At 40.6% G+C, this 23,032-nt stretch overlaps 1 protein-coding gene across 2 annotated transcripts in view; it reads left to right on the top strand.

The window, feature by feature from the left end:
• The first annotated feature begins 1,842 nt into the window (after positions 1-1,842).
• TOX3 (TOX high mobility group box family member 3) overlaps positions 1,843-23,032 on the top strand; it is a 73,295-nt gene continuing 52,105 nt past the window's right edge. Inside the window, exon 1 of one of the 2 annotated variants that reach the window (XM_027733512.2) lies at positions 1,843-2,545. In XM_027733512.2, the coding sequence (XP_027589313.1) occupies positions 2,444-2,545 (102 nt within the window). In that variant the 5' untranslated portion in view covers positions 1,843-2,443. The remainder of the gene's footprint in view (positions 2,546-23,032) is intronic. The other variant, XM_027733519.2, reaches the window with a different exon arrangement.

Here is a 23,032-nt window from a genome sequence, read left to right as displayed (position 1 = left end):
TTGGAATCATTTGCTGTTTGTTCCTTACTGAAGTAGTTTCCCTCTGGATTCAGTGGGAATGTGCTTTTGGTTTTTATTAAAAGTGTAGAGACCTAGAGATAGGCAGTCTGGAAATAGCTGTATTCATATAGCAGAGCACCCCAGAACTTGATGCCAATGATCTGTTTCTCTACCTGAGAATCTGCTTATTCCAACATGTACGCTTGGGTCTATGGAAATGTTTGTCACCCAAGGAATAAAACAAAGCAGGTGTTACTTTATTAACCTCAGTTGAAATGTGTTTGCTGTGCCTGTACGCTACCGCTTTTCTGTCGCTGTGTTGAAGAAATGCTCTAATGCAATGTTGCATTCTGAAACAGCTCCAGTGTCTTTTTCTGAACAGTTTGCTTCTCTCAGGAGCATAAATAATTTTTGCCACAGGTATGGGGTGTGCTTGTGCGAACGCTCTGCGCTGTACGTTCCTCAACCATTTTCCTTCTAGCAACAGAGTACATCTTGCAGGTTTTTTTTTCCCCTTTGGTTAAAAATGGTTGACACAATGAATATGAAATTGGATTAGCTATTTGACAGAATATGCCTATTACCTTTGCTATCGAGGTATTTGCCCATTTTCTGTCCAGTTTTCTAGAGAGTTAAATTCTGAATATTCCATGTAAGTACAAATGTGTGCCTGTGTTTAATTCTGCTCTCAGTACATACTAGAGATCTTCAAAGTGTGATACATCAGAATCAATATCCAGAATAAAGGTGATCTGGTATGTCCTGTGCTACCAGGAACTACTTGTGCAACCATAAATATCGAACATAAGATTTCTAGGAATGGAGTTGGAAAGATGTTCCCTTTTTACATGTTGTAGCTATTGACTGTTTTACAGTTTGCTCCAAGATCTCTAGACTGTGCAGAATCACACCTAGAGAAGAAGTGTGGGGCACTAAGCTCTTGAGACAGGCATCAGTCAGAAGTGGGACTGAGCATCGGACCAGGACGTCTGTCCTTGGCAGCCACGGAGAGATGTAAAGACCTTCCAAGAAGGTCTTGCTGCTGTTGTAGAGTTAAACCTTGTATACTTGTGTTGTCATTGCTATTTTGCAACCAAATGGAGTAAATTCAGTCTGGGGTGCACTTTTAGTTGTATTATAACTGCCCAGGAATCTGTTCTAGACCCAAAAGGTGATGCTCTCCCCGTCACAGAAGCCTTGAGTGAAGGGCATATTTTCATCCTTCTTCCTCGCACCGTGTCTGCAGGGCACAAGTAATGAGGTTAAGTGGCCTTTGTACTGCTTTAGTGTTTCCTCCAAAAGTTCTGGAGCAGGATTTCGGGTCAGGAAAGATCCATGCAAAGGAGAAGATAAGGCAGGGCAGTGCCTATGACTGGCTAAACAAATTTGGGTTATTAGCAGATTGCTTTGACTCACCACCCAGAGACTTTGCGGATTCGGGGAGGTTTCTGTGAGGCAGGCTACTATGGTTTAAAGTCCTGCTCTTGACAGTACGCTAGAAAAATCTCCTTTCTTCTGCCACCAACCTGACGCAGCAAGGCAGCGGTGTCAATCGATAAAGTGCATTACCAAAAAAAAAAAAAAAAGGCAGAAAACTGGTGGAAGCGGTGAAAGTTACTCACCTGGAACCTTCGAGGAGCGAGGACAGCCATGGGAAAGGCAGCGGCCGCTCCCGTCCCCGCTCCGGCCCCGCACCGGGCGGGGGGGGCGGCGGGCGGGCGGCGGGAGGGGCGCGGCGGGGCGGGGAGGGGCGCGGGCCCGGCCGCTCCTCCCGGGGAGCGCTGCCAGCGCGGCGCCGGTCGCTCGGCACTTCGCCCCGCAGCCCGGCCCGGCCAGCGCAGCCCCTGTTGCACCAAGTCCGGGGTAGCCGCCCCCCTCCCCGGCAGCCCGGGGCGGCCCCGCCGTGTCCCGCTCCCCCGGCCCCGCGGCGGGGACGGTCCCCCCCGCCTTTGTCGGGCGGGCAGCGGCGGCCGGTCCGTCCGTCCGTCCGTCCGTCCGTCCGCGCCGGGCGCGTGGCTCCTTTGTGTACAGCAGCTGCTCCTGAATGCGGAGGCAAAGCCCGTGGCTTGGCACTGAGCTTTTAAAAAACAACAGCCCTCCCTCCCTCCCTCCTTCCCGCTCCCCTGCCCTCCCTCCTTCCCTCCCCTCCCCTCCTCCCTCCGAGGTGGACGGGCACCCACCTGGGGTCCGCCGCCCACCTCTCCTCTCATCCTTCTCTCTTCTCCTCCTTGTTTACCTGCACTTTTCCGCCGCCTCTTTCCCCCGCTGTCCCCGCCGCCCCCCGGCCCTCGCTCGTCCCCGCTCTCGGGCGGGCTCGGCGCCCCGCAGCTCCGCTCCCTCGGCGGTTTGCCAGTGCCCCTGCCCCGGGGAAGGCACTTGAAGGTGGATCTATTAAACCTCCCGGCGGTCTCTCCAAGTGCACTTCTTGGACCAAATCTCCAGCATGGATGTAAGATTTTACCCGGCTACGGCGGGCAGCGCGCTCCCCGGAGACCCCTCCAACCTGGACTTTGCCCAGTGTTTGGGTTACTACAACTACAACAAGGTGATTATTCCCGCGGGTGTTAATTCTTCGTACTGCTGCCCGGGCCGATTCCCCGGGAGCCGGAGTTCGTGCTCCGTCGGGGGGGAGGCTCGGGGCTGGGGGATGCCCGGAGCCCGGGATGGGTGCCGCTCTCCGTGGGCCCGGGGGACACCCGGGCACGGAAAGTTGTGGTCGGCGGGGCCGAAGCTCGGGGCCGAGCGCCTCCTCCTGCCGCGGCCCCGACGGGGCTCGCCCCCCGGGACCCGCCCTCGGGCCGGTGCTCGGGCAGTTCCGATGGGTGCGGACCGCAGGCAGAGCCGGGAGGAGCTCGGGGAGCCGATCCTGCTCCCCATGGCCCGGGAACAAAGGGTCCGGAGCGCGCAGCGTTCGCGGTGGGGTTGGGACTTGCCGAACTTTCCCCGGCGTGTCGGGCACAGCCCGGTGGGGCTCCGGCGGCCCCGCGAGCAGGGAAAGGAGCCCTCATCTGCTCTATTCTTTCGGCTCATTCCGGCTCCGTTATGGCCAGTTTCTAACTAGAGGATTATACAAACGGGAGTATTATCTAAAAGTACATCAGCTGCTGGCACGGGAAGGTAACTAACGCCCTGGTTTGGCGAGGGTTGTCAGAGAAGTTGCAGTACCCCTTCTGTCTATTCGCACCTTCTCTGCGGCATGTGCAGCGTTTGGAGTGAACGTTACAGTCAGAAGCAATAGTCATTTCCCAGTGTCTACGTTCGTTTACAGAAATATGTTTTAATAATACGGGGATGATTTGTTTCGCAAATTACTGAAATCTGCGAAAGGCAAAGTTAAGAATGACACTGTGACTCATGCTATTTTGAAAAAGACTTAGCTGTTTGCACTGTGATGTGTCAATAGCACATTGAGCTATTAGCACTGGGCCCTCACACATGCACATAAAGATCCCTTTCACACTGTGTTTTTCCTGGTGCTATGTTTGTCCAACCTCTGGGGCCTTTTGTGAGGCACTGAGTGAGATGCTGGGGAAGAGAAGGGTGCTGGGCGAAGTCTAAGCTGATGTTAAACCCTGGTTTTTTTTAAAGAATCCTTTCCAAACGAATAAAGTTTGCCGAAATACAAAGATCACTTTCAGAGAGAGAAGTAATGTGGGTTCAAATAGTCGCTGGAGAAAACTTTCTCCTGGAGAGATTGCTTGTGAGTAGGTGTTGCGGGTGGACTGTTCTGTCGCTCGTGTCCATCCCGGCGGGTGGATGCTGAAGTTTTGGCAGGGGTTCGGTGGCCGCCCCTTGTCCATCCCCGCCGTGAGTGGCGATGCACGGCCCGGCCTCGCGCATGCGCCCTGCGCGGGGCTCCGGGAGCGCGGCTTTGTTAGTCCGGGATCGGGGAAGACACGGGAGCGTGAATTAAAGATGAAATGTCAGCCCCAACTCTGAGCGCTGCTAAGGACTCAGAGAGGTCTCAAATGCACTGTAAATGCCCGCTGTTGTCTGATACGCCGGCTCATTTTGGGAACTTGCAGCACTTACCGGCAAGCAGCGTGTTTACTGTAAATGTCACTTGTTCAGTGACTTTTTTGGTTTGCATTTTTTTTCAGGTACAGGTTACTGTATGCCTTCTTTTTTATGTATTTTTTACGTCCAAAATTTTTAATATCTTCTGAAAACCAGTAGTTTATTGTGGCCTTTAACTTGCTGCAAGTGCACAGTTATATATAACCTTTTGACTGTATTTCCCTTCATTGTACGATGAGGACAGAGCATGCATTCAGGAAAAGTCAAGAGTAACTAACTTTTGACCTGCACAGAAACACATCTCAGTTGCTGTACTCCTGAACATAATTTTGGCAAGTATCTTGCAGGCCAGGCTTCCAGTCTGCAGCAGAAAATAGTTTAATTAACAGAGGGCAGCTCACGATGCTTGTGTCGTATAATAGATATCTTTGTATGCAAAAGGCCTAATCCTGAGCAGAGTGACAACACACGAAATTGTGTTCTATTGCTGTGAGCTCTTCATTGGCTCAGCTGGGAAAACAGCAACATGGTACACAGGTGTTCCAAGGACAGAGAAGGAGTTCATGAATGAGTTCCTAGAAAGGATGGTCTTAACTCTTAATCCAATCTGATTTTCTGCCTTGTTTATAATCTGTAACCAAAGGAATCATTGTAAGTTTTGGGGTTTTTTAATTACTGTGATAAAAAGAGTATATTTATTTTGAAATCTTGCCTCCCTATCTTGCTTTTCTTGTATTCTGTCCTTTTCCCTGTGTTCCTAAGGAAAATAAATGATTCCTGTGTTAGGCACTGAGATGACCAGAAGGCACAGAAAAAAAAGAGCTGAAATATTTACTCTGCTGAAGTAAATGGGAGAACTGTTATTGATTTCACTAGGGACAGTATTTCACCTCAAGTCTTTCTGAAACTCATTTGAGTATCCTGCCCACTCATCCGTGCCTGCTTCATTGTTAGGAGCTGAATCCATATTCTCCTTGTGACAGTGACATTGCCAGTGACAACTGCCGGGAAGCAGTGTGATGGCAAGAGTGAACACTGTGTGCTTGTGTATAGGTGCAAAAGCAGAATTATTTATGTGAAAATATTCTCAGGATCATTAAGACATGGAGTTGATGGCATATGGCTTACGTGTGGAAGATTTTATCTTGTATCGCGGTGTCTAAAAATATCAAACATAAAGCCTTTTAGTGCAAATGGATTGTGAGACAATGCTGCCTTCCACCTGCATGCTTTAAACAGAATTTACCAGGACCGTACGGTTTTTTTTCCTTCAGTAGGTACAGCACCAGCAGGAATGTGGCAGACTGACCTGTGAATCCCCAGGCAGGACTTGGGATCTCAGGGTGCCCAGTAAGCAAGGGTCAGTGGTGGGAGAGGAACTGCAGCCTGAGTCCTGGGCTTGGAACTGTCCTGGCCCCGACCTGCAGGTACCCTTCGGTTGTATTCCATCCCCACTGTTGCTTAAGAGCAGTGTTGTGCTTTTGAAATCAGTTGTCAGTACTGGATAAGGAGACCTAAGGATAAGGGATCTCACTTTGTGTTTTTTTTGGGAAGAGCATTACTTTTGAGTATATGACAAGCAGCTGAAAACAGGGTGATGTACATAAGTATCCCTGCTATCGTTTGTACTACAGCAGTTTCTAGAAGATTCATTGGCATTATTTTTGTTGAGATGGTTTGCAATATGGTGTACATGTGTAGAGGGCAGAAGAGGAAATAAAAACACAGAAGTGCAGTGATTTGTCCAAGGTTACACAGTCGGTCACTGACATAATCAGGGCCACAACCAAGGTATTCTGAGATTCAGTCCAGTGGTTTATGCTGAATCTCATTTACTCTAATAGGATTACTTACATGTTTAAAGTAAAGCATGTGCTTAAGTGCTTTGCTGGATCAGGGCCATATTTGATAAGTTTTCAGTCCTGGTGTGAGAGTACACAACTTGACCCTGCATGTGTCTGGCCAGTGGTGGTTCGGGATAACAGTGATCCACCTCTGCTTCGTGGAATTGCACAAGTGAAATCATGGGCTGCTTGTTTCTAGAAGAATCCTGCTGCGGTATGCTAAAAAAAATCACCAAAAAGCAGCTATAAAAATTTCAGAAAGTTGAAAGAGACCAGCTGTTGTAAAACATTCTGCTTCTGTTTTGAGCCCTTTTATGGTTCTGCAGATGGAGAATGATTTTGGACATTCACTACAGTTGAGTAGCTTTTTCTAAACAAACTTTTTTACTTATTGAGTAAATTACATGTCTTGTACTAAAAATATTTAGGGAACTACTATTCATCCTAGCACATACATTTTTTTTTGTTAAAGGAACTCTAATTCTTATAATGTGGTTAAAAAAAAGGGAAAAGAAAACTCCAAAACCTAAACACATACAGCTCAGTGCTTGAGTTATCATTATATTAAATTCCAGAATCCTTACTTCATTATTTAACTGTCTACATTTTATAATGTTTATCTCTCCTGCACAGATTGTCCTTGAAGGATACAAATTTCAAACATACATACCTTAATTTAGGCACTTGCATACGTATGAGAATGTCAGAGCTTGATGTTTTTGGCTGAAATATTTTTCATTTTACAAAGGAAGCTTGGGAAGTTTATCTTGTTCTTCCAGAGGTAAAGCAAAGACAGCAGTAGTTTAGTGGTATGCTAAACTGGGGCTCTAAGTCATTCCTAGTGTGTGTTGTTAGGAAAAAATGGATTACAGTTATGCAAACGATTGAAAATCACTCTTGCAAATTTAGTGTGCCTATATATGCATAGGTTTTCCTCTCCTATAGCAGATGGTGAGAGACAATGGGTTCATGTATGCTGTTAAGATAGAAAGCTCCATGCTCAGTCATCATCTGCCCTGCAAATATGCTTATTTACATCTGGGCTCTGCTCTGGTGCAGATGGGGTGGTCTCTGGTGACGGGAGGCTGTTGTGTGCTGTGGTCATACATGTACCTACAGCCTGACCCTGACAAAGGTGGCCTCAGGTGATGGGAGAGTGTAGAAAGCACCAAGGAGCTCCCCTAAAGTAGAGATGCATAGCAGAGACACAAGTATAGGTCTTGCTGGAGACAGTTTAGGTGAGGGATTTGGAAATTCCTGTTACAGTATCAACTCAGTAAATGGCATTTTATCTTCAGTATTTTCTACTGATCTTCAGCACAGTAGTGTGCTGAACTGCTTCTTTCCCAGAGCAGCTGCCCCCTGCCTCAGGTATCTCAAAACCTCAGGACTATGCAGGCAACTACTGCTAGGGAGCAAAATAGATCCCAAAGTATTTGGCTGTCTAATGCAGAACTAAAAGTGTTGGATATATGATTCCTAGTCCTTGGGAGAGGAAGTGCAATGATCATATGGGTATGTCCACCAGAATGCAAATTATAGTTTGTATCATCACCCCACCTTGCATTAGACTGTTTTTCAGGAGCAGTCACCCCAGAGGTTTTATGATGTAGCTGAAGAGCAGGCTGTGAAAGGAGACCCCTGTATGCCAAAGGCAGCAACTGTGCAAGAACCTGTGCTGCTCCGAATGAGCACCTGTGATGATACTGATTGGATTGTGCAGTGTAAAATTTTGTGCAGCTCCTCTACAGAATGTACCATTTGTTATCAAGACATAGGGAGTTGCTTGTATATGGAGTATACTTAGTAGAAGTGGATGTTTAAAATATTTTTTAGATATTTTCTTTACAATGGGCTTTAGTAAGATGATTGTAATAATGTACAGTAATATACGAAGAGTTTAATGCTTAGAGATATTTGGAGTACTTAAGGTATGTGTGGAAGTGACTAGTGTGTGTGTTTTTTAAAATAATGATATTTTTTAGCAATTACAACTCTGATGTGTGCATGCCATGGCCATGGATACCCACTCACTGTCTGGCTCTGGAGTGAGGAAATATTGACTAAATCCACTGGGTTGTCAAGAGCCTCATTCCTGTAATATCACCTGCATCAAATGTTGTGTTTCGTGCAGAGGTATCGAATCCAGCCGAACCTGATAAGGAATTATCAGGATTTTCTAATAAAATCTAAAATAGAAACATGGGAAATAACAGCTTCTGTTCTTTGGCAGATACTCGAGATGAGGGTGGCTTGCATCGGCTGTCAGTTGTGTGACTCATTTGTTGCAGTTTTGTGCAGTGTCTGACAAAGCAAGGCCAGTCAATCTGTGACCTGTGGTTTGCGCTGCAGCTTTTATTAAATTTACAGTTAATACATGCCTATGTATTTGTTGAATTCTGACACTCCCTAGAAAACCGAAGTAATGCTGCTGAATGATGATAATCTAATTTAAGAGGAGCAGAATTTGTACAGCACTAATCCTACCTTTTTATCTGTAATCACATTTCCACCACCGTAAAATTGAGTACTGTTATACAGACCTAATGGCAGGGTTGAATTTTCAAATGCTTCAAACTCTTATCTGATCGTCATCTTCTGTACTGGTACCTGTCTGTGATGTATTTATAGAGTGCCAGTCACCATAGTATCTTTGCGATGATTGCTACCAAAATTGAGAACTCTGAGGTGAAAATCTAATCAGGACTTTAGATAACAATGTCACACAAGAGCCTTCTGGTCTTTGCCTCTGTGCTCTGTTCAGATGAAGACTTTGATGAGATCATGCTTGCTGCCACGTATTCATTATTTATTTTTGTAACAAGATTTCTATTTCATATTTTTTCCACTGCATGTTAGCACATGTCAAAACAGTCCAAATTGTGTTTATACCTGAAACAATATATTGAAAAACGCAGGCATTACAGGGCTGCTTAACTACCAAATCCAAAAAGGGAGACTATTACACAGCTGTTTCTGCTCAGGTACCTTGAATAGCTGAACAGATGTTTTCATGAACTTCTTCAGACACTTCATAGTAATGGACAGATTAGCTGAAAATACTGTTTTCATCACATTAAAAATAACTGAGTCTTATGATTGGAATGCTGGAAGTATGATTGACCAGTGCTACCGACTGAACTCTGTTGGAGAAAGGTGTGCTACTAAAACTAGACAATATTAATTTATAATTGAAAATGAGAAAAGTTTTAAAGAGTTCATCTAGTTTTCAGTTTATGCAGTTCATTTGCCAGCTCTTGGTGTCAGTGTTTGCTGTTTACTCCTGCATGACCGGTTTGCCCAGCAGCTCATGTTTTGTTGAAAAGCAAGAGGGAAAAGAAAAACAGTCCATTCTCAAAAACTGCAAGTTGAAAGTATCCTTTAATGTCCCTTTTTAAACTTTTTTTAGAAAAGAAATCATCAATAGACATCTTCTATTTTTTATTTTTTATTTTTTTTCCCTTGACCCTTGTATTTCAGCCTCGTTTATGCTCATAGGAGACTCATTCAGTGTGGGCATCTTTCATTTACTTACATGGGCATTAGATCAGGCCTGCCCTTGGCATTTCATGGCAGAAATTGTTATCAATGCCGTGTTTTATTTTTGCTGTCATAGCCCTTCTTACTGTCTGGGTCACTGCAGCCATGTATTATCATTCCTGGCCAAAGACTTGTGAGGGCTAAATCTAATATGAAAGACAGTGGATTGTGACATAGTGAAGTTAAAAATAAAGTGTGTGTTGGGATGAAATGCCAGGATTTGGGCTGACAACCTCTGAAATAAGGGACCAGAGGTCTTAGCTGCTGGCTGAGGTGAGAGCTGCAGAGGCACAGCATGGGTATCTCCTGGCTTTCCTCATCTGCTTTACCAAGTACGTATTGATGGTTCTGTAAAATTGTTATGTTAACACAGAATATTTCTTGGACAGACACATTTACGTTTGGATTTTCTTTCTTTACATTGAATATTCTGAAGAGTTCTGATCAGCTGGGCAACCTAACAAAAGGCTGAAAAGGCATAACATTACTAGTATGGTAGTTTTTGTGAAAAATGTAGTCTATATGCATATGGTTTTGGTCACTTGAGGCAAGGTGTCTTCATCTCTCCTTTTGCTTTCCTTATGAAATTTTTTCAAGAGAAACTCTGCTGTGTTTGGCACTTCAAATGGATATAGTTTATCCTGTAATTCTGTAAGCAGTTAATATGAGAAAAATTATCTAGATAGAGACCTAAAATCTAAATAGCTTTATACATCCAGAGTAATAAAGTAGGGTTTTTTTGGTTTGTTTTGTGGTGTGGTTTTATTGTTGTTTATTGGTTGGGTTTTGTTTTGTTGTTTTTTTTTTTTTTTTGCAAGGAATCCATGCATGGAAACAACCTGAGCTTTATGAATCATCCTTTCTATTCCCAATGGGACAACTTCTGTATTCGAAGTCACTGAATTATATAAAGGTTTGTAGGTTCAGGACATATTTAAGCACCTCAATATTGATTAACTGTCTAATTTTGATATGAAAAATGGTGTTAAAACCACACAGGAATCAATTGCTGAATGTTGAAGTAGCTTATTTCCAGAGCAGATCATATTCATTTGCTGTTCTTTTTATGCTACTCTCTTTATAGTTGTATGGCTTATACAAATAGTTGACTTTTGAATGGTTTAGGATACTGTAGTTCAGTATTACTTTCTTATTAATAAAAGTGCTTTTGTTAAACTGTACTTTTATCAGTATACTGTTTACCTGATAGGGGATTAGCAGTCCTCTATTTGCTTTCTTTATATAAAGAAGAATTTTATTAGACCTGGAAAAATAATCATCTTGTTTGCTCTAGTAGGTTAATGCTGTTACTTTTGTGGGTTCTTGGTAAGCGTGTGGATGAAATGATGATGATGTAAATATGGGGATACCATGCTATTTATCTGTTGTAGGAAAAAACTTGGTAGTTATGATTTCCTGCCACAACCCAACATGATTCTCCTGTTGTTTTGCTTGATACAGTTTGAAATACATTAACCTTAGATTTTAAAAAAGCCTACTCTATACATGTGGCAAAGTAAACAGAATTTTACAATGCATTCTTTGCTCTTTTTACACAGCAGAATTGTAAGTAAAAACAAGACTGATTTCAGGACTGTACATGGACATACCAGAGGTGTAAACACATTGTCAGGTGCAAACACAGGAGCTTAGAATAGATTTGCACTACAAAGCAATCACTAGAGTAAATAATATGTTTATGCCTATGTGACTTTCTGTTTGTGTTTTATGAGGGTGTCCAGTAACTGTATTTCTAATGATAAAATGAAGTAATTTGTATCAATTTATTTTGCTCTGCCAAATAATTAGCAAGTTCAAGATATTATTAAATGAAAGAATTTAACAGATGCTTCTGCTGTCCTGTCCTTCCGACATTTTTAAAACCTACTTAAAGCTATCTCCATGCTCCTGTGGTGGTGCAGCTGAGACCCAAGGAGTGCATGTGGAGTAGTAAATCAGATATTATGTCACACAAGGCAGCCTGGCTTCCTAAATAGTGGCTTGCATCACTGCTTCCATGATAGAGATCTACCTGTTGTTATGACATAGCAGAAGTGCTGGTAAGGAAAGCCGCCTTTGTTTCGTTCTCATACCTTCATCTAAGCCTTTTTTAACACAATAGTGCTGTGCTGGGGTCTTGGATGATGCTTGTAAGGTGCACTGGATGTTGTATGGCTTCTTGCAACTGTTGTTTCAAGGATTTGACAAGCCATCCGTGTGTGCATTCTCAGTTCTGATGGTTGTCTTACCGTGGTCTTTTTCAAGTGTCCTTTGAATCAGCCATCACTGTACATCAGTGGCTTCAGTGCAGTGGTTCAGTGCCCCATGCTCTCCCAACCATTATGCCTTAGGGAGATGATGACTTGCTTCTGAGATTTTCCCTTTGTGGAATGAGCTTTGTGGGTGCCTTTGCTATGAGAGGACCCTCGAACCGTGCTCTGTGTCAGCACGTTCCTTGGGTGGTTTTCTCCTCTCCCCTCGGCTCTGCTGCCTGCTCTGGCTTGGCCTCGCTGGCTGATAGCACACACCAAAAACCTGACATTCTTGGAGCCACCCACAACTGGAACAGAATTTCATGGTCTGTGCAGTTCTGAGTGAATGAGGTGAAAGACGGGCAGTGTAATCTAGGGCTAAATATGACTCAGAGCGATTAATCAAAGATCACATGAAAGGAAAACATAGTTCTGTTCATTAAACACCTACTCAAGTAGGCAAACAAACAGCACTTCAGTGTTGTGCATGCACAGATGTGTGGTATGTCCAGTGTACAGTTTAGAGATCAATCTTGCTCTTCTACCTGTAATTCTCCTCTAAAAAACAGCTATAGAATGGTAGTATAAGCTTCTGTGTTTGTTTTGCCTCAATCTGCAACTATAGGCTTAAGTAGTAAACTGTTTTTTCTAAATTTAGTTGGCAAACAACTTGTGATAGGATAGCAGCCTTTTTCTGTCTTCTGTCCTAGAATGTGTTTGAGTAGGGATGGTGAAGATTGGCTTTGACTTCTATCAGCACAAATATATTGCTGGCGATAACATATCATACGAGTGTGCTGCCTATCTCCCTGTATTGTTGTCTCTAGCAAATAGCAATTTTTCAAGGAAGGTCTCAGAACTTGCCCTTCTGTTAATAGTCTGGTGGAGAGTTTACATACCAGAAAAGAATCCTGATTCTTCAGTTGATAGCATATTAAAGGAGGTTTTTTTTGAGCTTTGTGTTGGTTTTTGTAAAGAAAATTGGCATCTATCACTTGTAATATGTGTAACTAATAAATGTGAAATCGAAAACGTGACTCTTGGACAGTCACACATTTTTAAAGCACAAACAATGTGTATTGGTCTGCACCAGTTCTAACAAGCTTCCACTGCTTGGAAAACGTGGGGAGAGGCACTTTGCTCCTGTACAGAATACAAACATTAGGATACATACATCTTGTTTGGAGATCATGGGGCTCCTTACCATTGCTTGTAACTTTTGGATTGCTGATTAACTGAGTTCCATTATAGCGCACCTGCATCGTATTCCATGTTATTTGTGTGTTTACGCAGAGTTATTTCTAAATAAAAGTTTTTAAGGTTATTCCATCACAAGGCATAAGTGAGAGACAGTGATGATAAAGAGCTTGATTCATATTATGACTAACTGCAGGTGAACATTGTTGTTATGCCTCATTCTCAGTGTTTCTGTGACTCAAAAAGGACTCCATTAAAATACCATGACATCAATAGAGTATTTTAAATGCATATGAAAGGATAAAGTCTAGAAATCACAAGACTATAAATATCTATCCATGTTATTTTAGACTAAATAAAACATTTAGATCTTCTGAATTTCATTTATTCTCTGCATGGGTGAGACCTGATATCAAGGATACATCTTACTTTCTGCCCCCAGATGTAACATTTTTTCTTTTAAAATAAGTGTGAAAATTAAAAAAGGAACAATTCCTTTGGAGGAAAATTGTATTAATGAACTCAGATTGAAACTTTGCAGCTACAGTGAGTACAAGCAATGCACTGCAAATCTGGCACAGAATGTTGACAGTGAAAAATTGTTAATCTCCTACTTCCTTTTTACTTGTTTACTTTCTTTTTTTTTACAGTTTTTTTCCATTTCTTCTTATTTTGTTGAGTCTTAAGAGTCTTACTTCATGGTCCACATTTCTGTGGTAGGAAGCAGTCATTGTGCTGTCTGCTGCCAAATGGCCATTTGTTGATTTAAAAGAAGAATAGAGAAAGGGCTCTCCTCACCTTGAGGAGAAAGAGGGAATGGTGGCTAGAGAACACTGCTAAACATTTACAGTTTGAGGATCGAGGATTTTCAGTCTGTCTGAGTTCCTAAACTTCTTGTAGTTCTGGGTGGTGTTTGCCTTGTTTTGTGTTTTGGGGTTTTTTTGGCTGAGGGGTGGGTGGGTCAGCAGGGGGAGAAGACGGTGAAAATACGTGTTACTCACATTTAAAAATTTCCTTTACATTTTGAAGAACTGATCTTTGATTCTCATTTGATCAAAAGAAAGAGAGAGGTTTGTCTTCCTCATTCTGTTCGGTTATGGCACCAAGCAAAGGAGCTCCAACCTACAGCCCTTTTGTTTTCTGAAACTGTAGTTGTCAAGGATCTTTGAATAAGAAGTAACAGGGTTTTAGATGATGAATCTCACTATGTATGCTAGAGCAAGGCCAGTTGCTTATTGATCCCAGCTACTGAAGTTTTCCCTGTGAAGCTGATTTATGTTTATCTTAAAAAACCCGAGTCAATGAGAGAAACAAACTGAACTTCATGTAAGAACTGATTTAAAACATACTCCAACTTTTTCTTTCTCATCCTTACTTTGTGAAAATCTTCTGTGGATTCAAAAGGAAAGGGTGCAATCCTGCTCTTGCATGTGGGTGTATACGCTCTTTGAAGAAGAGAGTTGTGTCTGCTTTTGAATTGAGCTTCATAAACTTGCTGAGAGGATTTATTTTGAAATAGTAGTTTCTTGGGTACTGAACCATTCATTTCCTAAAAGGATAAAGCCACCTGCTGACAAAACAAAAAGGAATAGGTGCTACTGATGATGCTCTTACCTGGGGCCAGGCTGTAACGTTTGTAAGTGTTAACGCTGTCTGCTGGAAAGCACCAGGTCTGTCGGGCCTCTTGTCATTACCAGAAGCAACACATTTGCCTCACTGGAAATCATAAACACAGTCTACAATTGGTTTTGTCTGCACTTCTACTAAATAAATGAATGATTATTATGTTTTCTCAGGCTTAGATACCAAACAAAAATGAAGGAAAATACTACATTCAGCTGAGAAGGTGTAGATAATCTTCATCTCTGAAGTGTGAAAGAACTGACACATAAAATTGCAGGTCTGTCAGCAAAGGATTGCTTTTTTGGTTGTGGGTTTTTTTTTTTTTTTTTTTTTTTTTATAAGTACCTTGGAGTTGGAGAATTTATTTTTCTTAAGAAAAGAAGACATAAGAGACTTAAAGTATTTAGGCCCTAATGGCAATACTGGAAACAGCAGGTGGAGAAAGAAAACAGTGTTGTTCCAAATGTGGCTGTACAAACACTGACTATGAGCTTAGAATGGGAATGAGAGGAAAGGCTTTCTTTTCCAGGGGACTGAGGTGCTGAGGCAGCTTTCCCATAGTGGTGGGGACAAAGGAGCAGTCGTCACTTTTAAGGCTCACAGTTGATACCAAATGTCATATACTGTGGGTGGAATGAAACAGGGGTCATGGGGTCGCTTATACTTTTAATCTTGTTTAATGTTGTTCTTTTAGGCTTCATCTTTACATTCCTAAACATGTGATATTGAAGTTGTGTTATGTATTCTGGGAGTCTTACAGAGTGAAACTTTGTGAGACTCTGGACAAAGCAACCACAGATATGATAGTTACTTACAGGCTCAATATCAATTTTGGAGTTTTGCATAACAGCTAGCAAAGAAAATTTATGTGTGAAATCTAATTTTGTGTTGGAAAACTATTAGAAATGAGATTTATAGATGGTGGATAGTTATCTAGAATCTTGTAGTGAATGTGAAGCGATTACTTAGTTTTTCCTTCGCAAGTGGTGTGCGTTTCCTTGGTGGAGGTGGAGAGGGAGAGAAAGGCCTTTAAGTGTTTGAAAGAGGTGATGAAACAATCCACATCTGGAACTTTAACAGTCTCTAGAAGAGAGAATTGTTGGATGGTTTGTCTTGATGTGGGTGTTTCGTGAGTGCACATCAGGTAATCATCTGCTTCATCACCTCCGTGCTGTGCTAACTGGTGTCTACCTCAATTCCCAAGTTTCTAAAAATATCCTGTTCTTGCTGATCTCAATAAAAGCTTCATTTTCAAAAAGTGCTTGGAGCGTGGAGCTAAGCAGGCCTTCAGAGAGAGACATGAAATGCTTGCAAATGTTTATAGCTCATCTTAGCACCTGTATGTGTTCTTCAGCAATGCAAGTCTGTTTCTCTTCTCTAAAGGTCATAAAAAATTGGAAATTATGATAGTGGATAACTATTTTGCCTTTAATCCATGAAGACAGAGTATGTAGTCTTGTGTGGGTAAGAAGTTCCATTTACCAGTACTGTTGTAAATATTCCAGCAGTCATTCAGTTGAACTGGTTTTGAGTTTCAGACTCAAGAAATCTTTAGATTAATCTCAGAAGGTCTAGAAAAAAAATAATTAAAAAGTGGCAAATATCAACTAGTTCTGAGGTTTTAAGAATTGGATGGTTGTTTCTGAACACTGGTAGGCTAATTTTTAATCTGATTATTTACCTTTGCTACGCGATTTTCTGAGAATTACTGAGCTCTGAAACGTACTGTGAAGATTTGCTGCTTGGTTATAAGGCAGTTTAAGTGCAAAAATCTTATTGTCAGATTTCATTGCTGCTATTTCTTAATATGTCTTGGGACAGATATGCTAATTTTGTGCCATTAAAATGTGATTAAAAACCAGTATGCAATTTTTTCAAGCAAATTCTAGCTTGGTCTTTTTTTGAAGTTGAAAGTTAAACTTTGAAGCAGGTGACTGTAGCTGACGTGAAAGTTTTCTTCAAAGCCTCAGTTTTCCAAAGTAATGATTGGTCCTACTTCAGCTGCTGAATACTAATGGTGGGATTTTATTTGTTTATGCTTGTGCATCAAAATGGGCAATGAAGTATTTTATCTGGATTCAAAAAAAATAAAGTGAAAAAAGTACTATTTTTCATGTTAAGTGGACTTCAGAAAAGGGACTGAGAAATGTGTGAGGCTTTTTTAGCATCACAGACCCCTGAAGCTCGATGACAATGCATTTATCCTTGGCCTAATGTATCAAATACTTCTTATGGCATACTGGTTTGAGAGATATGGGCTGGGGTCTAACTGGCAGGGAAGCACATCTGTTGGAAAGGACCAGCGGGTCCTGATGGATTGAAACATAAAAAGGGCCAGCAAGATGGTCAGTACCTGGCACACTTGCCCTGTGATCAGGGGCTCGGGGAGCAGGACTTGGCCAGCCTGGAGAAGGGAAAACTTCAGGGCACTTGAGAGCAGCCCCGGTACCTGCGAGGAGATGGAGCCAGGCTCTTCACAAGGGTTTGTGGTGGGATCGAAGGTAACAGGCACAAGCTGGAATGAGAGTTTCAAACTGGAAGTAAAGAGGAAAAAAAAAGTGACTTTGAGGATAATGGAGTATTGGTACAGGTTGCCCCAAAGGGTTGTCTCTACCCTTGATGGTTTGTAAGGCCTGACTGAAGAAAAGCCCCAGGCAACTAGTTCCTCAGTTTGGTGTGGCCTGTGCTTTGAGCAGAGTTTGGATTAGAGATCTCCTGGTGTCCCTTCTAACCTGAATGATGCTATGGTTGCACAATGTGAATTGGTAGCAAAGATTAATTTGATCCTTCCTGCACTGTTTTAGAAAAACATAGTTCTAGAAGAGTGGCATTGCTTCAACCTTTGCCTGGCAAGTCCCTGCAGTGGGAGAGTCAAGCCCTTGTTTCACATTCAGGATACCCATCTTGACTCTGCTGAGGAAGAGTTTGCTTTCCAGTGTCAGTGAGCTGGTCACTGTGGCCTGGCAAGACCATATCATTTTAATGCAACCAGCTGGGTCCCTCTTCCTTTGTAGTTGCATGTGAACTTATGACATCCTGAAAGAAACAATTTTTGTTTAGTTCCATGTAATCTTATTTTAAGGGACTGCCAGATAGAGCCCATCAGTTTGGTTTGGCAGTTGTAACAGTATAGAAGGTAAGTGTGTAAAGACTTTCTTTCAGACTCCAGTTTGGAATATGTGTCACTGGTACCTGTTAGCTTTGCAAATAAGTGACTGGGCTGTTGCTTTTATAATTAAGTTTTAAAGTTTCTTCTTTCCTTCTTCAGAATTACAGTCACATGATAGTTCAGTTTTTATTCTCTATGCTGCTTTTTAGAGAAGTTAATCCAGAGGAAGGTATTCACACATCATAATTTCCTAGAAACCCTGTTACTTTTGACACATAGAAAAACAGATCCCAGTAGTGTAGCATAAATTTGGAGATGTGAAGTAGTTTTCCCAGAAAATAAAACTTTATTTTGCACAGCATTCGTGGAAGAAGGTTTTTGAGGGATGCTTTTAACTTTAGTAGACACTAATTGCTGCATTCTACATTTCTTCTTCCTCTCTAGTTTGATGCCAATTGCTGGTTACATGGAGGCTAAAGTGCCCATGTGTGAGAGGAATGGGGAATGTGGTGAACTTTCAAATCACAGAGTGAATAATTTGATATTTTTCAAAATCCTAGTTCCAGCCTAAATCTTTGTGGTATGTAGTGGTACCCAAAATGTTTGTGTGTGGTAGGATGTTTTGGGTTCTACATTTAAGATACTAGAAAAGTTTCTGATTTTTCAAGGGATGGATATTATAGTTATGAAAATGAACTGCTTTAAAACTTCTCATGCCCATGCCCAAACCCCTCCCTCAATCACCATCTGTACTGGAATAAATTGACTGTTTAGTGCAATCTGAGAATAGGAAAGTGTGAGAATCATCATGGTAGTGATTCAGATCATTACTACAAGAGAGCAGCCTAATCAAATTGCTTTGTTGGGCAGGAGAGGGCAGGACCTAAACACTGAAATTGAAAAGGACTCATGATAATCTTCCAAAACCCAGGATTTCACTGTCATTGAGATCTGCTCCAAACATTGAAAGGAGTAGTAGATTGAAAGTAGAGTATCACCACCTTTATATCTTAGTACCTTTCAAAGAAGCTTTTTTATTCTTATTAAAGTATTTTATAATCACAGTAATTTATTAATCAGAAGTAATTAGCTTTTCCAGCTTTAGAGACATTAGTCACAGAAGTCACATATTCTAGAGAATATGGACCAGGAGTTCTTACATATGGGAAAAACGTGGTGCTGCCTTTATGGAAATGGAGCTTTCCCTGTGTTCTTTTGTATTAGTTAATAGAAACTCTCCTTGAAAGGAAAAGGATACTCATCAAAGAATGTTTTATGAAACAGAAAAACAGAACTCATAAACCCTGTTGGATTCCAAGAGTTATTACATTTTACATCATATACAGTTTATTTTTCCAGATGCCAAGTTCAAAATAATGTATTTTTAATACTACTTGTAGGATTCTACAGATTCATAATAGCACGTGACGTGTTAATGTCCTCTGTAACATCCTACTGGTCATATCCAACTGTGATAAACAGTTGTATATGCTATAAAAATGACATCTATTATATAAACAAAGATAATGCAAAAGGATACAAACAATCCCTTAAATTTGTAAAGACTGTTGCAGATCTTGAATGTTAATTTAAAGAAAAAAGTACATGTTAATGCTAAGTTTATGCTTTCAGTTAATAGTCCTTTATTCCTTCAGGAAAAAAATCAAGCAGCTATACTTTAAATGAATTTAATGAACTGCAAAGACTGACATTTTCACTATAAAAGTCACACTTCATTTAATGAAGTAGTTAAATATTGATGCTATATTAAAATACAGGCTGAATAAAATTGGCAATATGGTTTTCAAAATAAGAATTTAAGCTGTGTTTTTTCTTGTTATATTGAAAATTTCATGAACTGAGAGAAGGGAAATACAACAGAATATCTCCATAATAAACAGAAGGCACTTTGTTGAAATAACATTAAGGTTGAAAGACACAAACCTGTAAAAGCAAGAAAATCAAGTCACCGTACTCTCAACTCAGTGTCTTTGTGCTTAAGCACTGAATCTTTAAATAGATGGATCCAAGATTTTTACCATTGAAGTGCAGTATTTTCTAAAATTCTTGAAAACAAAGACAGATTGTAACCCTGTGCTACAGGTGGTACATAAAAGGCCTAGACATGTGTTTACCCAGGATGAATAGTTATACCGTGATATTGTTTGATCTTAATTCAAAGTACTTGTGTTTTAAGTGCTATGATTTTGATGGCAATATTCTGGCAAAGCTCTGTTGCCTGTGTTGTGGTTTCCATGCATTTCCGTCGGCGTAGTTTGAATTTTCAATTTAATTTTTATACCTGTACTTTCACCACAATGCCATAATATTGACAGTGGATACAGGAATATTGCTGACAAACGTGGCCATGGTTGTTCCCGGCTCCAACACCTCTATGACAGTAAAGGGAAAAGAAAACAAGAATGAATGTTACCACAGATGCAAGTGGGACCAATGATTGAGTGATGATACGATTGTCTTCACTTTGATGGATTGAATTATGTTGTACTGTACTTCATAAAGCTGTACCAATTCTGACATCAGGCTTCTGTGTATAGTAAAACACTGAGGATGACATCTTTGGCTCATTGAAGTCAATGGCAAAACTCACATTAATTTCAGCCGTCTGTAATTTCATTCTCGGTAGCTGACTTATAAAACAATGGCAAATTGATTTAGTACATTTTTTTTTCCCCTTGGGAAAGATCTCTGCTCCATGTAAAATGATTTGTCTTTTGACTTTCATGCTCTTACTTTGAAAATATGAATTTTAATTCAGGATAAATACAGTCTGATTTTTCCCCTATACCTATGGTCCCGTAAGCATCAAAGACGGTGAAAAAAAGTGGAGCTATTTTGAAAGTGGCAGGTTGCATTTATAGTTATATACACAATTGCTAATTGAAACTGCTAAGGAAGGCAGCTTTCCTGTGGAAGACTAGCAAATTCTTTCTGTGACTAGCAGCTGTTAGGTGTGGTCTCTACATGTGTTGTTGGAAACCTCGTTTAGGTGTTTGGGGTTTTTTCCATTTATGTGCAAACATCTCCAAAACAACAACAAAGAAAACATTGGAATCTGAAGAACTAATTATATAAACATATTTATATTTGGAATACATGCAGCATTTGTGTTTATGATAGTGATCTTCACAATTCGTAGTAAGATGCCAGATCAGCATCTAATTGTATAGTTATTTCTCCTGGTATTTTGCTGCAGCAAGCACTGAAACATGAACTACTGAATAGAATATAAAATGTTGTAGGGTATTATATAAAATCACTGAATTTTACCTAGAATTAATAGAGCATTGAGAATTTCTTCCTCTTCTAGACATCATTTCAGAAAAGAGAAGGAAATGGATGTCAAATATATGTTTGTTCTCTTCATTGTCCTAAACTGGTTCAGGCTCTGCCATACCCATGGCTCTTGGTGCCTGATCTGCTTCCTGCTTAAGGCAGCAGTCCCAAGGAATGGAAAAGGATGAGTCACAGCCCAACGAGGAGCACATGGTGACATGTTTAGGAATCTGTGTCCTTATGCTGGTAAATGTTTAATGGAAGAATTGTGAAAGGTACTTGAGAGAAGGTGTTTCTATACTGCAGATATTCAGTAGTTACGTATTAGAATCGTAATAGTAAAACTGTGGCAGTGCTGCTGTCTTTAACAGTAGTATGGGGAAAATGTTTTATTAAACACTAATTTCACTAGTTATTTAAGAAGTAGCTGGCTTTGCACACATTAATCTCTTTTTCTTTTTAATTCAAGGTTGATGGTCTAGGTCTTACACATTGTATTTATGAATAGGGCACTCAATAACTATGCAAAATATCTATTTCTCTCATGGGAATCTGTGCTTTGATATATTCTGATCCTTATTAAATTTAAACAGGATCAAATTTATACAGCTTTGGCAGAGATTTATTAAAATACACTGAGTGGACAGCTTGTGGGAGTGCAGTGTGCTGTAATAACATATGCCTCTTACCAGAGAATAGTAATTATTGAGAATCAAATAAATCTGTAGGAGGTTAAGTATATATGGAAAAGATATCAATTGTAGTTTTCTAGAACCAGACAGAAGTACTGTCTGAAGATTTGTTGCTGTATAAAGAAATGAGCCACCCTTATAAAACCCTAAATATTTAAAATGTCATTTACCAACAAAGCTAATGTTCATCCAGTCTTCAAAAAATGTTAATGACATTTGCTCAGTAGCATTAAATTCATTATTTAGTGCTCTTCATCTGCATAAGCAGCTATTCACATTTATACCAAGATTTATTAAATGTAATTGAAAACTGTTTGTTACAAATTTCTGTGAATTTATTTTCTTAATCAGAATCATTGTGTCCTTGGAAACAAAAGTCCAGAATAATGGTTGTAGATTTAACAAAAAAAAAATAAATATTAATGTTAAAAATATATCATGTCTATCATTCATCCAAAGTTCAGCACTGATCTGTTTCAGCTTAGATTTAAATTATTGTATGTGATAATTTCACTAACCTAAGAACTGAAAAATTGATAGGTGGGTCAGGAAAAGCAGTAACTTCTGGCATAGCCTTGGTTTTGATGAAGCTCCTGTTATTTTGTGATACAATGCTTTGGAATTTCAAAGCTTGAGACTTGTAAAAATGGTGATTTTTTTTTTTTTTTCACTAAATATGGAAAAAAGACAAACCAACTGTCGGTGGATGGGTGTGAGGGGAACAAAATATATCCATGCCTTCAGTGCTCCTAGCAGAAAGATTCCTGGTTACAGGTTAAGACAGGAGAATCAGGTAGAATGCTTTCAAGTTTGTGAGTCATGGGGAGGTTGTCCAGCGCTTTTGGAAACACAGCAGAGACAGGGGGTTCAGAGTCTTCTGTGCTTTGGATCTTCTAAGCAAATTTTCTTGGGAAGGCCACAAAAGAGGTTTCTTCAGATACCACCCAGGTTCCTTCAGTTACGTATAGAGTTTGCTACCTTATTTTCCATCAGACTTCTCTACTGATGAATTCAATCTAAAATAGATTTGGTTTTGAAGCAGTAGTTGAAAATCTGTAGTTTTTGTGCTGGAGTAATTTGTAATAAACCGTTATCATGATTTTTACAGTTCAGGGGTGTTTGAAATTAGCAGTATCCAAATAATTCTGTATGTGTATGGGTGTGATGCAGCACTAAAGCAACCTTCTGACTCTGGGCTTTGCTAGAGATGGTTTAATCAAATAGAACTTCATTTAGACTATTCTACTTCCATTTCTCCCTGTGGCATGAAAGGAATGGAGTAATTTCAGCAGGAAATGTATTTCTCTGGGCCTATTGTGTTAAGACAGTGACTTTTCTAAAGAAAATGCATTTAGATAGAGATTATATTTGATTTAAAACTACTACCATCAGAATTCCTCTGCATTTTATTATGAACATCTAGTGAAAGCTGTCTAGTTTCTTCGTAAGAAATTTAAAAGA

This window comes from Pipra filicauda, unplaced genomic scaffold (assembly GCF_003945595.2).
Source record: "Pipra filicauda isolate LSUMZ 115617 unplaced genomic scaffold, ASM394559v2 scaffold46_size3722508_pilon, whole genome shotgun sequence".
Taxonomy (NCBI): domain Eukaryota; kingdom Metazoa; phylum Chordata; class Aves; order Passeriformes; family Pipridae; genus Pipra; species Pipra filicauda.
This window is presented reverse-complemented; position numbering and strand designations above follow the sequence as displayed.